This window comes from Gracilinanus agilis, chromosome 2 (assembly GCF_016433145.1).
Source record: "Gracilinanus agilis isolate LMUSP501 chromosome 2, AgileGrace, whole genome shotgun sequence".
NCBI lineage: Eukaryota > Metazoa > Chordata > Mammalia > Didelphimorphia > Didelphidae > Gracilinanus > Gracilinanus agilis.
Window position 1 is genome coordinate 441979601 of NC_058131.1, and position 16031 is coordinate 441995631.

General features: G+C 33.5%; 1 protein-coding gene across 1 annotated transcript in view; it reads left to right on the forward strand.

Moving 5' to 3' along the window:
- Positions 1–16031, forward strand: part of NID2 (nidogen 2) — a 110715-nt gene that overhangs the window by 19942 nt on the left and 74742 nt on the right. Inside the window, 2 exon segments of the mRNA XM_044659941.1 lie at positions 13514–13663; positions 13997–14242. Of these exon segments, the coding sequence (XP_044515876.1) occupies positions 13514–13663; positions 13997–14242 (396 nt within the window).

Sequence of the window (16031 nt, forward strand, 5' to 3'; positions counted from 1 at the left end):
ATTTCTGTAGATGTAAAACCTTAATATAAGACTGATAAAGAAAATTTATTTAAAAATAAAATTCATCATAGGACAATATTTATCAGTTTTCTTACTCATGGTATTCTTATGTCAAAAAAAAGGCAAGAGATTAAAGGTAAGAGGAAATGCTCTTAAGCCACTGCTCCAAAGACAAATCTTCCTTTACCATCCTGTATTTCTTTTCCACAAGGAAAAATATAGAAATATAATGTTGTTTGAAAAAGGCTTTCAGAAGGAGGATACTATGTGATCTTGGAAAAATCATATAATATCTTTGAGTATTAATTTGTAAAATAGGCATCATAATAAAATTTTTATAGTCACGGTTGTCAAAATGATCTAATGAGATGACATATTATGTCATGAATGTAAATATCTAAATACACATACATACATATATTAGTCATACTTTGTTAACTAAAACCATTAAATTTATCAAATTATTTAGTAGAATTTACTTGGAAAGTGATATAGACCTGTGTTTTTTTCCCCTCTTTCTTTGAGGGTATTTTTATGGTTTGCTCAGTTTCTTTTTCTGGGATTTGGATATTTAAATTCTCTCTGTTAATCAATGTATTTTATGTTTTTGTAAAATATTTGTCCATTTCATTTGTTACACAGTTAGGAAAATTGTTTCTTATAAATTCCTTTATTTCTTTTTCATTCATTGTGAATTCTTCCCCCTATTTTTAAATTAGCAATTTAGTTTCTTTATAATATTATGCTTCTTTTTTAAGGTTTTAAAAATGGCTCTTTTTTAATTCTGTAGATTATTTTTATATTCAATTTTATTTCTTTGTATTTCAAATGTCTAGTTTAGGTTTTAATTGTATTTTTTTAAACCCTTACCTTCCATCTTGGAGTCAATATTGTGTATTGGCTCCAAGGCAGAAGAGTAGGCAATGGGGGTCAAGTGACTTGCCCAGGGTCACACAGCTGAGAAGTGTCTGAGGCCAGACTTGAACCTAGGACCTCCCTTCTCTAGGCTTGGCTCTCGAGCCACTGAGCTACCCGGCTGCCCTTTAATTGTATTTTTAAAAATATTACTTTTCAAATATTGTTAATGCTTCCCAATTCATTGATTTTTTTCTTTTCTTTCTTATATTGATGGACATCTTTAGCAATATGTTTCCCCCTAAGGACAGCTTTGACTTTGTGCTGAATTTTTGATATGTGGCCTCATTGTTGTGATTTTCTTTGGGAAAAAAAATTATTTCTAATTTTTGTTCTATGACTCATCAATTCTTTAGGATGAAATTATTTAGTTGTTAAGTTTGTAATCTTTTTCATGCTTCTTTTACTATAATTTTTATTTAATTGTACTCATTAATTATCTATTTATTATATTTGTCTTTAGGAGGTTTTATGCTTTAGCATAATGTTTTATAAGTAAAAGTTTTTTTTTAAATATTTTGAAGATATATTGAGAGCTATTGAGACAGAGACCCAAGAAATTCCAAACTTTGGAGGATTATGAACTATTAATAAACTGTAGCCATCTAATACTTAAATAAAGAAAAGTATCAAATACAAATTATTAAAAGCATTTGAAAACTTGGATAGGACCTGAAGCTTTCCTATATATACAAAACATGCCATAACCTACTTTTATGAAACAGGAAGAACCAACATTTCAAATCCCCCCCTCAGAAAAACCTTTGAACAACCAAACATTTTATAAGGACAGTGGGGGGTAGGGTAGATTGGTAAGTTCAAAGTTGAGAATATATATATGATATCTATGCTCCCTTTTTTGATTGTTTTCCCTATATCTATATCAAATTTTTTTAAAATTCCACTCAATCTTAATTTCTTTCTTGTTTATCTTCTTGTTAGATTTCTCTAACTATACCAGGGGCATGTTGAGATCCCAAACTATTCTAATTTTTCTATTTCTGAAATGCAATTACCATTTTATCTAAATATTTAGGTGTTTTGACATTCAATAAATACAGAGTAAGTTTTGATATTTCTATAGTACCTTGAGTATAAACTGATTTTTCTTTTTATTTCTCTTAACTATATATATATTTTACTGTTGTTTCATCTGTGGTTATGATTTAAAATCATTTAAAAATTTTGTCTGAGGCATAAGAAGTTCTACTTTGTACCCACATTTAATTCTGTGAATATTTTTCTTCTTCTTTTATTATTGAGTCCACCCCATTCAGATTCACTATGATTGTTAATTATTTCTGTTCATCATATCATCTTACATTTCTTTCCTTCTTTTTACCCCAAGTACTTTTCTTTCAAAGAAGGTATAGAAAGAGAAGAAATTTGATAAATACCAGTAATGTATAATTGAAGTGGTCTCTTTCTACTTCCCTGCCCCTCTCCCCTTCAACAAGCCTAGACTGATCATTGGTTCTTACATTTTTTTAAATCCCTCCTTTATGATCTACCCTCCAAAACTGAATGACAGATTTGGATAGTGTTGGTACAGTGGACAATGTTGGCTTTGAATCAGGAAGACGTAGGTTTAAATTTAGCCTCAGACATTTATCAGCTATGTGACCTTAAACAAGTCACTTAATCCTGTTTGCCTCAGTTTCCTTATCTGCAAAATAAGTGTGAGAAGGAAATGGCAAACCACTCCAGTATCTTTGTCAAGAAACCCCAAATGAGATTAAGAAAAATCAAACAACTGAAAATACGGAACAACAACAAAAATTTTAAAAATTAAAAAAATTTTTTTAAAATAAAAAATAACCCATTAGTTAACTTATGAAAAGGGAAGGCAAGTATAGCCAGGGAATCTAAGAATGTACTGCTAAAGGATTCCAAAAGGGAGCTATAATCATGGAAACAAGTCCTTCTTTCACGATTTGATCTAGATTCTTTGTCACTAATATCTGTAGTCTAGTGAAATATGATTTGCTTTAGGTAATTAATTGCAGGATCTTAATCACTTGCTGGAGTCTTTTTGCTAGTATTTTATTTGAGATGTTTGCATCTATGTTCATTAGATTGGACTGTAGTTTTCTTTCTGTTTTTAGTCTGCCTGGTTTGGGAATGAGTACCATATTTGTGTCATAAAAGAAATTTGTTAGAATTCCTTTGCTTATTATGTCAAATAGTTTGTATAGTATTGGGATTAGTTGTTCTTTGAATGTTTGATAGAATTCACTTGTGAATCCATCTAGTCCTGGGGATTTTTTCTTAGGGAGTTCTTTGATGGCTTTTTCAATTTCCTTTTCTGATATGGGATTATTTAAGTGTTCTATTTCTTCTGTTAATCTAGGCAATTTATATTTTTTAAAATATTCGTCCATATCACCTAGATTGCTATATTTATTGCCATATAGTTGGGCAAAATAGTTTTTAATGATTGCCTTAATTTCTTCTTCATTAGAGGTGAGATCTCCCTTTTGATATTTGATGCTATTGATTTGATTTTCTTCTTTCCTTTTTTATTAGATTGACCAGATTGTCCATTTTATTTGTTTTTTCAAAGTACCAGCTTCTAGTCTTATTTATTAATTCAATAGTTCTTTTACTTCTAATTTTATTAATTTCTCCTTTAATTTTTAGGATCTCTAATTTAGTTTTCATCTGAGGATTTTTAATTTGTTCACTTTCTAGTTTTTTTAATTTGTATGCCAAATTCATTGACCTCCATCATATAAATTTTCCCCTTAGTACTGCTTTGGCTGCATCCCATTAATTTTGATAGGATGTCTCATCATTGCCATTTTCTTCAATGAAATTATTAATTGTTTCTATGATTTGTTCTTTAATTTTGGAAAATCATATTATTTAATTTCCAATTAATTTTTGGTTTGCTTCCATGTAGTCTTACTAATTATTATTTTTATTGCATTATGATCTGAAAAGGTTGCATTTATTATTTCTGCTCTTTTGAACTTGTTTGCCATGTTTTTATGTCCTAGTACATGGTCAGTCTTTGTGAATGTACCATGTGCTGCTGAAAAGAAGATATATACATTTTTTGTCCCTATTTATTTTTCTCCACATACCTATTAGTTCTAATTTTTCTAAGATTTCATTCACATCTCTTACCTCTTTCTTATTTATTTTTTTGGTTTGATTTATCTAGATCTGATAGAGGAAGGTTCAGGTTTCCCACCAGTATAGTTTTATTATCTATTTCCTCCTTAAGCTGCACCAATTTCTCCTTTGGAAATTTGGATGCTATACCATTGGTGGATACATGTTGAGGACAGATATTTCCTCATTGTCTATACTGCCTTTTATCAGGAGGTAATTACCACTCCTATCTCTTTTAACTAGATCTACTTTTACTTTGGCTTTGTCAGATATCATGATTGTGACTCCTGCCTTCTTTTTCTCAGTTGATGTCCAATAGATTTTGCTCCAGCCTTTTACCTTTACCCTGTGTGTGTCTACCTTGTAGACAACATATGGTAGGATTTTGGTTTCTAATCCACTCTGCTATTTGCTTCCATTTTTGGGTGAGTTCATCCCATTCACATTCAGAGTTATGATTACCAACATATTCTCCAACATTTTGATTTCCTCTTTTTGTTCTGTCCTTTCTTCTTTCATTATTTCCTTCTACACCAGTGTTTTGTTTTAAATCAGTCCCCCTAGTCTCCACTCTTATTTTACTTCCCTTTCTCCCTCCTCCCTTCTTATTCCCCTCTTATTTTTCTCTAGGGTTTTTTTAAGCTACCCCCATCACCACACACACACACACACACACACACACACACACACACACACACACACATACTCTCCCTCCCTAGTATTGTTTCCTTCCCCACCAGTCCATCTGTTATCCTACTTCTCTATAGGATGTGTTATTTAAATAAGTTCTGGGGTTCCATTTAGAGGTATTTGGGGCTCATTTGAGCCTTAAGATATATAGATATATGACAAACTTCCTGTGGGCATTTTGGGGACTTTGGAAACTACATTTCCCATGATTCCTCTTGTAAAAAATGGAGGCAGACAAGAAGTGTGATGATGTAAGAGAATGATATAAGACTCCTGGGGTCATTGGAGGCAGTCTCTTTGCTACCTGAGCGCGCCCTCAAGGGGACGTAGAAAAGGTTAGGTATGGTATGGAACGTAATGGCTGAGGACATGAATCAATTTCTGTCCCAATGGATCTGATTGTTCTTCCCTCTTTGAGCCAATTTCAATGCACATAAGAATTAAGTATTTCCTGTCTCCAATCTCTTTACCCTTCCAGTGTATTGTTCTTCTCCCTGCTCTTACCATGTGCTTCTTTATGAAATATAAATTAACACCATTTTGTCTCTTTTCCCATTTCTCTTAATATTATCCTCTTTTTTTACCTCTACTTTTATATATATTTACTAATATACATAAACTTTATATTTCATCTTCTACAGTTTGTCACTGTTTCCTCTAAGTATACTTCTTCTAGCTACCCTGATGATAATAAGAGTTACCAATATCATCTTTTATTACAAATTATTATAAATCATTTGAACTTATTGGGTCCCTTAAAAAAGGTTTGGGTTTTTTTTCCTCCTTTCTTAATTACCTTTTGATGATTCTCTTGATTTCTGTGTTTGGACATCAAATTTTCTGTTTAAGTCTGGTCTTTGCTTTATGAATGCTTGGAAGTCTTCTAATCATTAAATGACCATACTTTCCCCTGCAAGAATATGGTCAGTTTTCCTTGATAGTTGATTCTTGGATGTAGACCCAGTTCTTTTGCATTCCAGAATATCATATTCCTTGCATTCAGTGTAGATGCACCCAGATCCTATGTTATCCTAACTCTGGTTCCATGGTATCTGAATGACTTGTAATATTTTTTCCTTGGTCTGGTAGTTCTTGAATTTGGCTATAACATTCCTGGGCATTGTCAAGTGGGAATTAAATGTAGGAGGTGATCTGTGGATTCTTTCAATCCCCACTTCTCCCTCTTGTTTGAGAATGTCAGGGCAGTTTTCTTGGATAATTTCTTATAGTATGATATCCAGGCTTTTCCTTTTGTCATGATCTTCTGGTAGTCCAATAATTCTTAAATTGTCTCTCCTGGATCTGTTTTCAAGGCCTGAGGTTTTGTCAATGAGGTGTTTCATATTTTCCCCAATTTTTTTCATTCTTTTAATTTTGTTTTATATATTCTAGCTGCCTTGTGAAGTCATTTGCTTCTAGTTATTGGATTCTAATTTTTAAAGACTAAATTTCATCCCTGGTTTTTTGGTCATTCTCCTTCTGGTCTGATTTTCTTTTTAGGTTATCTTTCACCATCTTTGCCTTGTTTTCAAGCTGGTCAATTTTGGCTTTCAAGACACTATTTTCTTGTTTTAATTCATGTATTTTCTTTTCCCAGTTATCTTCAGTTCTTCCAAAGCCTGTGTCTAATTCACAGTTTTGTGTTTCTGTATTTTATCTTGGTGTTCCTTGGTCCTCCTCTGTTCCATTTGCTCTTTATTCATTACTTGGATAGAAGCTGTTGATTGTAATTTCTTTTTTCTTTTTCTGTTGTTTACTCATATTTTTTCCTCCTTTCCTTTCTGTAATTGGCTGTAATCTTTCTCCTCTGATTATTTGCTAGATCTGTGGGTTTGGGCTATTCTGTCCTGAAGGGACTTCTTCTCTGCTCTGCTGATTGACTAGGTTAGGCTGATGGTATTAATGAGCCCTGAGGTCAGATCTTCCTTAGCTGGCAGCAGAAGCTCAAGATGTAGGTAATTATAGCTACTCTCAATGCAGTCTAAATGGGGGATGTGTGTTAGAGCTTCCCTGCCCTCTGTAGATTTCTTAGGGTAACTATTGATAAGATTAAGCCAGGGCAGAGTTGATCTGCAGAGCTGGATGTGCTTTGAGACCAAAACCTCGAGAAAGGGGAGAAGTGGGCAAGATGGCTGCAACTAGGCTGCCCTCTCTGCACTTCTCCTCTAGCTGCCTCCCTGCCATCTCTGTTCAACGCCCTCAGCCTGTTACAGCTGTGCCAGCAAGGCACTCCATCCGGCCTAATGCCCTTGCCCACCTAGAGATTCTAGGGAATGCTGGAGACTCAGCACAGTAGGTGGGGGGAGGGCCCTGGGATCTTCCTTCTTCCTTTCCCTTGAACCTGATAGTTCAAGAATTCAGGCTTTTTTTGGTGTACTTTTAAAGTTGATTCCAGCAGGAAGATCCCCCAACTCTGTCCTGTTGTTAGATTCTGTCCCCTTGAAGAACTTTGTTTTGATTGGTGTGGAAGGATTTTCAGAGGTCTGGACTTTTGTGGCATCTAAACCACCATCTTCCCAGAATTCTCCCTGGTGCCATTTTCATATATTTTCTGGAGTAAAAGTGGAAAGAAAAGTAACTTTATGACTTTTGATGTCAGTATATCAACCAAAAGTTATTTTGCTTGGATTCTTATCAACCTCATGTTTGTGGAAGGTGTAGGAATGATACTAAAGAAAAAAATTAAATCAAATTTAAATAGAAGAAACCCATACTAGAAGCAACACATTTGTGAGAATGTTAATGAATCAGTTTCTAATATATTTCAATGAGTAGAAGATATCAAAAACTTGGAAAGAATTTCAGAAATTATGATCTCCTACCATCCTAGAAAAGTTGATCAAGAAAAACTTTTATAACCCAGTGGAATTGTTTGTGAGCTCTGGGAGGGAGGAAGTAAAAAGGAAGGAAGAGAACACGAATCATGTAACTATTAAAAAAATTAAAAATTAAATAGAGAGAAAAAAGAAAGTATCAGCAACTAAGAACCTATAGACCTACTTTTCCATCTAGATAAAAATTTTATAACAAAGTATACATACACTGAAGGCATCTTTGATGGGATTATTTAGTAGGGAATAAATAGACTTTCAAAGACAATGTCCAGTAAGAGATCCTATGTTGTAAGCACATTCTTGATTGAAAGATATAGATGACTGAAGAAATCCATTTGACTTCTTATTTGTTAATTTTAAAAAACAATTTGATTCACTAGAGCAAAACACCACCATGAAGGGTCTCTTCCAACAATCTATCTCTTATCCATACATTAAAATTACTAAATATTCCTTGAAATATAACAAGAAAGGACACCTCATTAAAATATCCTCTGATCATTACTGGTTGGTAAGATATATAAAACAGAAAGATATTCCCCAAATGTGTTGACTAAAATGATCAAAGAGATCCAAAAAGAGTTCAAGTTGAAGAGTTTTCTCTCTGAATTTGGTTTAACCATCTATACATGAAAAAAAAGGGAATCAGTCAGGCAATAAACACTTATTAAGCTTTGTTTTAAATGCTGAAGATACAACTACAAAATGACAGTCCTTGCCCCCAACAGGTTCATAATCTGAAGGGGAAAGACAATACATAAAAGGAAAAATAGAAAAGAAGATGTAGGAATGTAGGAATAATTTTAATGGAGTCCAGTTCAGAGATCCAAAGGACTACAGACACGTGGTAAAAAAAAGAAATGGCTAACCTGGGAGTCCTCTTTAAATAGAAGTTTTGGAAGGATTTCTTTGCTCTGCTCTCCAATTAGAAGGACTAAGACTACTAATGAGATGTGAATACCAACTTTGATGCAATATTGAAGGATGAAGTATTTCCTCATGAGGTTTGTGGCTGTCATGGTCACAAAAAAGTCCAATATGAAAGTCTAAAGGAGTGAAGCTGGCTGAGAAATGAAGATGAATGGTTATTGTGAAGACTATGACCTGAAGTTAAATGGATAACTTATAGACCTTATCACCTCTCTCTTTTTTAAAACCCTTATCTTCCAACTTAGAATCAATACTATGTATTGGTTCCAAGGCAGAAGAGTGCTAAAGTTTAGGCAGTGGGGGTTTAGTGACTTGCCCAGGGTTACACAGCTACAAAATGTCCTTATTCAGATTTGAATCCAGAATTTCTCTGGCTCAATTCACTAAGCTGCCTAGCAGTTCCCCTCCTTTTTTAAACCCTTACCTTCCATCTTAGAATCAATACAGTGTATTGGTTTCAAAGCAGAAGAGTGGTAAGGAATAGGCACAATAATTGTTTCAAAAATTGTCTGAGGATTTGTTTATTTGGTACAGCTGCCAGTCAAACTTTCAACAATGAGAGAAAGGTAAAAAAAACATAGTTTATTGTAGTTAGACCTCAGGCATTACTGTATGCAAAAATCATTGATTCCAGAACATCAGTTTCAACAACCTTATTAAATCAGCAGCCCTCAAAGATGTATAGAACTCCCCCAAAGATATTACACATTTATGAATTCAGGGATTCTAGCAAGCATACTCTACCTTATGGTCCATAAAGATCTCAGACAAGCTTTCTGTACTCATGATACAAAAAGGACATATTTTAAGTCTGCTAAGGTAAGGTCAGCATTTATCATAGTGTAGTGTAGGCATACTTCTAGGCACTAGCATTTTTTAAAATCCATACATCCATAAGAATGCTCATATAGCATACAGTAATAAAATAGATCTCTGTACAAATGAATTCAAATAAGCAAAATAAACTCTTAAGGAAATATATCAGAAAATAAACTACTTAACAATTGCAGTCTAGGAAATACAGGTAATAAGGAAAGTTAGGAAAAATGCTTAGTTTTTTTCTTTAATGTATCCCCAAAACTAGGTAGCTGGGCAGCTAGGTGATGCAGTAGATAGAATGTCTGCTCTGAAATGAAAAAGACTTATCTCCCTGAGTTCAGACTAGTTGTGGGCAAAATTAATTCAAACACCCTCAATTCTGACCCACAACACTCTAACCCCTGAACTCTGACAACAGTGACATGTGTAACTGGGTCACAAATTCCAGTTTGCACAACAGTTACCCCCTTATACTTGCTACAAATTGTGAACATTCAATCAATACAACAAAAAAAGATCTCACATAGACTTCTCCAACAACTCTAGAACTAGCTAGCTAGTTGTCTGTCTAGCTAGAACTGTATTTTCTTCTAGCTTACCTAGTTACCTAGGACTTGCCTATAGCTTAACTCATTTAGTGCTGCTTCTGGCTTACTTGCTCCACATACCCTATGACTGCTTCCTGATCACTAGAACCACATCTTCCAACCCACAGCTATTTCTGGCTTACTTAGCACAAAGGCTCCTGGCTATTTCCTGATAGGAGTAGTATCCTAATTCCCATTCCCCTATAGGAATTTAGGTCAGTTTTTCCTTAAAGGGTATGCAAGTCATTCTTGAAATTCATCTGTTTCAACAGGCTGTTGATATCACTTCCTGGTTGCCCAAGCACAAAAATAACATGAGAAACTCCAGGAGTACTGTAATTCTTGGCTGGCAGACCATGAAGGGCAACTCAGAAGCAAAGGAGCTTTACACAAATAAATCAACTTAGTGTTCTAAATGCAGATCCTTATTGAACATTGTCTTCTGTCACTAAATAATTCTTTTTCTCTCCTGAATGTGTGTCTCTTTCACTCCAAAATTAAATACTCTTCCTGGGATGCTATTTCTTGCAAAATTTTCATCCCTTGTATACTGTATATTTTCTCCTTTCTCTTATAATTGAAATATGCTGTCCCAAAATATAGTATGCATGTCAGACTATTCTTGGTTTACCTTTTCTCTATTTAAGAAAAAAAAAAAACCAAGATGGGATGGTGTTGAGTTCTCATTAACATATGGAATGAAAAAGTGAAGCCTTTTTTCCCCAATATGCCCCAATAAGAATACCAAATCAAGTTCCCTAATCCAGTTTAGGATTGCACAAAGAAAGTCAGAAACCACAGTGCTTGATGAAGGTCTTGCTAACTAGCACAGCCAGCATGAACATGTGAAAGGACATGACACCAAGGAAGGCACAGGGTAGCAGTAGTGATGTAATTAGAAAAGCCATGATAGCACCTTGATTGATGTAGTCTGGGGAAAAATAAAAATCATGGTGGTAATACCTCTTAGGGAAGCTGTTGGAAGGACTGGAGACCAAATATAATGCCCAGCATGGATGGAAGACTGAAAAAAGCCCTGACCAGAGGCAACCAAATCTCTCACTAGAGATGCTGAAACTGCCAATGCTTTGATCTCACACCAATGAGAGGAAAGTGAAAGCTTTCCTAGTAGAAGCATGAGAGATTGAGGCCATATCTAGCAAGATTCAATTACCCCATGCAAGAGTTTTCCATATTACAGAGTGTCGAAGAACGGAGAAATATGTCCTTAGTATAATGTTCTAAATTAAACTATAAAGCCGAAGATATGGCTTAATAGAAGAACACACTAAACACAATGAAAAAATAGCATAGATCATGGCATTCCCCAAAAGAAAATCCAGAAGAAGAAAAAAAAAACCTTAACAAAAAAGTGCAAAGCCTGGGTGGGGGAGGGAGAGAAATTACTTAGAAATTACTTCAAGAGTATCAGGGGGGGAAAAGTCACTCAAAAACATTAAAGGATAGAAGAATGGAATAGAAAGCAAAATCCATAATATATGATTTATTTAAAAATTTGTGTGAAACAGATTCATATAGAATTAAAATCAGGTTAAAACAAGACCAGGTGATCTCAAAAAAGAAGGGGTACTCTCAGAAAAGGTATATAAAGGCAACTATAAAAATAGATACGGTTAAAAGAGGCAAACAGGGAAACTGTATTATGCTTAAAGGAAGCATAGAAGAAATATAAGAATTTTAAAAACATGTACAAAATAACATAATAATAGCTAACATACATATAGTGCTCTACATATGTTAACTCATTTTATCCTTACAATAACCTGTGAACCTAAGTAGAAACAGAAAAAATTAAACAGGAAATAGAGAACTAGACTTGGTCAGAAAGATCTGAACTGAAATCAAGCCTTAGATACTTGCTAGCTATGCAAGGCTGGACAAATCACTTAAGCACTACCTCCCTCAGTTTTGAATCTAAAAAATGGAGATAGTAATATTGTCTACCTCTCAGGGTTGTTGTGAGGATAAAATGAGATAATATTTGTAAATTTTAAAGCACTGACTAAATACTACTATGTTACTACTACAACTAATGAATGAGTACAGAATTAATACACCTATTTCTCAGTTGTGAATGATACCTTATGTATAGAGCATATATACATGTTACCTTATGTATAGAGCATAAAACTTCATAAATGCATAAAACTCAAAAAATTATCATATTCTTTACTAACCCCAGTACCACAAATATTAAAATCAATAAAGGACCTTTAAAGAAAGGATTCACACTTAAAAGGAGACTAAATAATTTAATCCTAAAACATTGTTACTTTTAAAAGAATAAATCATAGAAACAATAAATAATTTTCATCAAATAAAATTGTGAAGAGTGCTAAAATAGTTTTTAGAGGAAATTTTGGTATCGTTAAATGATTCCATAAACAAAAGAAAGACTAACTCAGTTAATTGGGCAGTGAATATACAAGTATTCAGATTTTAAAAAACCCAGCTAATAAAAATGCCAATTAAACATGAAAATAGAAATTCTGAAAATCAAAGAAGAGATGTACAAAATTGAAGGGAAATGTACTAAGTCAATTCATAAATAAAACTGCTTTTTAAAACTATTAAACCAGCTAAATCATAAATGATCCTTTTTTACGAGAGTTAAATTACCAACATAAAAATGAAAAAGGAGACATTTCAATAAATGACAAAGTAAAGGAAATTATATGAAACTCTTTTGCTTAATTAATGATAATAAAACAATAAACAAATTAATGAATACTTACAAACATATAAAACATTCCAATGAAAATAACAAGAAGTTATCAGAAGTATCAGAAACTCTTTGAAAGACCATAAATGAACTCCCCAAGAAAATAATGTAGGATCATTTGATTTTATCAGTAAATTCTATCAAGTATTGAGAGATTATTTAATTTCATAAGTGCACAATTTGCATAGAAAAGGAAGAAATCTTAACAAATTGTTTTACAATATGTTCTTGTTACCTAAAACAGGGATAGATAATGAAAAAAAAGCTATAGATCAATGTCTCTAATATGATTAAAAACTATAAATAAATAAAATCTATTAAATAAAAACTAAAAACAGAGGCTATAACTATTAAATATTTTCCCAAGAATACAATAGTAAGAAAAACTATAAACATAATAGATAATATTAATAACAAAATGATATAAAAATGCATTTGAGAAAACTTTAGCACCTATGTGTCTTTTTAAAAATTGGAAAACAAGAATAAATTAAGATTTTCTTAATATGATAATCTGTGTCTCTCCTATTAGATGGAAGACTTCCTGAAGGCAAAAATAGTATCTTATTCACTTTTAACTCTCTCAGTGCCCTCCACAATATCTTGTCAACTATGTATGTTATATTATTTTTGTTTAAGTTTTTGCCTTATGACAGGAATCACCATCTGGGCAAGCATTTTTTTTGCTAGCAATCAAATTTATTCCTCTAGGTTGGATATTACTCCTGTGACATTCTAAAACCTGTTTTTGTATTTTTAAAATACATATAACAATTGATTTTGTGGTTGAAGTTTTCTTGATTTAATCTAGATGAGCTATTCTTCTAAATTTAACATATATATATGCATATATATATATATATTTTTTAAATTTTCAGTATTTACATATCAGAGTTCCAGCAAGGAAACCTGTGAACAGAACCACAGACAGTGCTCCCAGCATGCCTTCTGCACAGATTATTCCACTGGCTTTTGCTGCCACTGCCAGTCCAAGTACTATGGAAATGGAAAGCACTGTTTGCTAAAAGGTAAAAAATTATAGGCTAGTGGGGTTTTAGTTCTATGAGGGTCTCTTAAGGACTACATGTAGACATGTCAACTCAAGAAAGTTGAGTTGAGTTGTTTATTTAGAACTACTTCTCTTATTCTTTTCACTTACCAGTTAGTCCTAGAGTTGAAGGAGAAGATGAAACATGAACCTCAAAGTAGGCCATTTAATTATAAGAACTCAATAGAGGAAGAGTAGAGATTTTTTATACCTAGAATTTAAATGTTTTTAAAAATTATCAATGGAATTAATTTCTCTGTGGATTACTCTCATTACTGTGTATATATGAAGTAACTATTTTCCATCTTTATAGGAGAACCTCACCGCGTCAATGGGAAAGTGAGTGGCAATCTACATGTAGGACACACTCCATTGTCCTTCAGTGACGTAGACCTACATGCCTACATTGTAGGAAATGATGGGAGAGCCTATATAGCCATCAGCCACATCCCTCATCTGGCAGCCCAGGCCTTGTTGCCACTTACTCCAATTGGAGGCCTCTTTGGCTGGCTCTTTGCTTTAGAGAAACCAGGCTATGTGAATGGCTTCAGCATCACAGGTAGGTAGTATGGTCCATCCCTGGAAGGGCACACAGATTATTATTGACTGTAGTTATGCTTTAGATTTTTAATGCAAAATCTTGATATTAAAGTTGTTTTGTATTCATTTAATACTGCACAATTTTCAAAGAATGTGCAAGGAGCTGTGCTAGGTTCTAGACACAAATATAAATAAAAGAGCTTATTAAGAAGGAAGACAAGAAAGGTAAAGTTTTGGTCAATTATAGAATGACCTTTCCTTCACTAATGTAAAACCTTACTATTATGTGGAGATAATTTTGGGATCTCAAAGGTTGGTTCAGTGGAGCATAATTTCTGGTTTAAAACATTCAAAATGTAGGCCTAATGACAGATTGTATTTGTTGTCTGAAAACTAATATACTTAAGTTCATAAAGTGACATCATTCTCTCCTGACTCTCCTCCTATTTCTCTTAGCTACACCTTACATGTTGAACCTTTATCCTTCACTTCTTTTCCCTGTCCATTTTACTTGGTGATTACATCATCTTCTAGAGATTCAATTGTGTTTTATTCAGGTAATCTGCAGATCTATTTTCACAGCACTAACTTCTCTTCTGACAGCTAGTCTCTCATCCCCAGCTGATATCAAATTCAGGATGTCCAAAATAGAACTTGATATCCTTCCCCTAAAATCCTCCCATATTTTGAGCATTGCTATTGCTATTTTGGGTATCATTATCCTCCCAAACAGCCTATTGCCACTATTTCACATCCCTCTGAAACTGCAGTCACCCTAGATGACCTCCGTCCCCTCATACCTGTACTATTGCATTAGATTGCTGGTGGGCCTACCTGTCTCTCCCCACTCCAAACTATGTTCTACTCAGCTTTCATATTAATCATCCTAAAATATAGGAAGTTATTTCTATATCAATATCTATCTATTATTGTAATAGATACCCCTTACTAGATAATTTGTATAGTGTGATATCACTATAGTTTGTCCTGATGGATAGGCTGTATGTTATGGCTGTTAAAACAGATGGCGTCCCTATAGCAGTCTTAAGCCTCCTTAAGCAGTCTTAAGAATTCCAGCTTAGGCAGAAATATATAAAAATATATAAATAAAATATAAATATAAATATAAAACTATATAAAATATATAATCAAATAAAAATATATATTTATTATATAAAGAGATAGGAAAATGAAATAAGTGGAAAAGAAATATTCATCCCTAAGCTAATAAATCTTACCTAATAGCCCCAAACTTTCTGATCTACAAGGATCTGTTCAGTCTCCAACAAAGTTCGAGCTACTCTATCTACCTCTCTATCTAAATTCCCCAAAAACCTATTCTTATCTTATCCTACACTAAAATTTAACTCATTCAGAAAAGAAGAGTAAGTTAGTTTTTCTTCTTAGCTGTCTAGTTGGAAACAACAGCACAAATTCTCCATAACCTTCTCTGAACTCATGGCAAACGAGCTGGGCTGGCAAAGATTTTTCTACCAGCAATCTCCTTCGATGTTATGGTTCGCTAGATCAATTTTGTCATTGCAAAGTAACTGAGAATTTCCTAGGTTTTGTCAAGCTGCCTTTGAGACTTCCTCATCACCTCAGGATCAGTCCCAAAATGCAAAGACAGTTGGGTAACTGTCTCCTAAGGCACTCTGAGAAAATTCTCTCACCCATAATTCCTCTCCAAAATTCCATTTAAAGAAACCTAACTTACCTCTCTTTATGCATTTATAAATCACTTATGTTATTTATCTCTATGTCCTAATGAATTCTTACTTAACTCCTAATTACCAAATATCCTACTA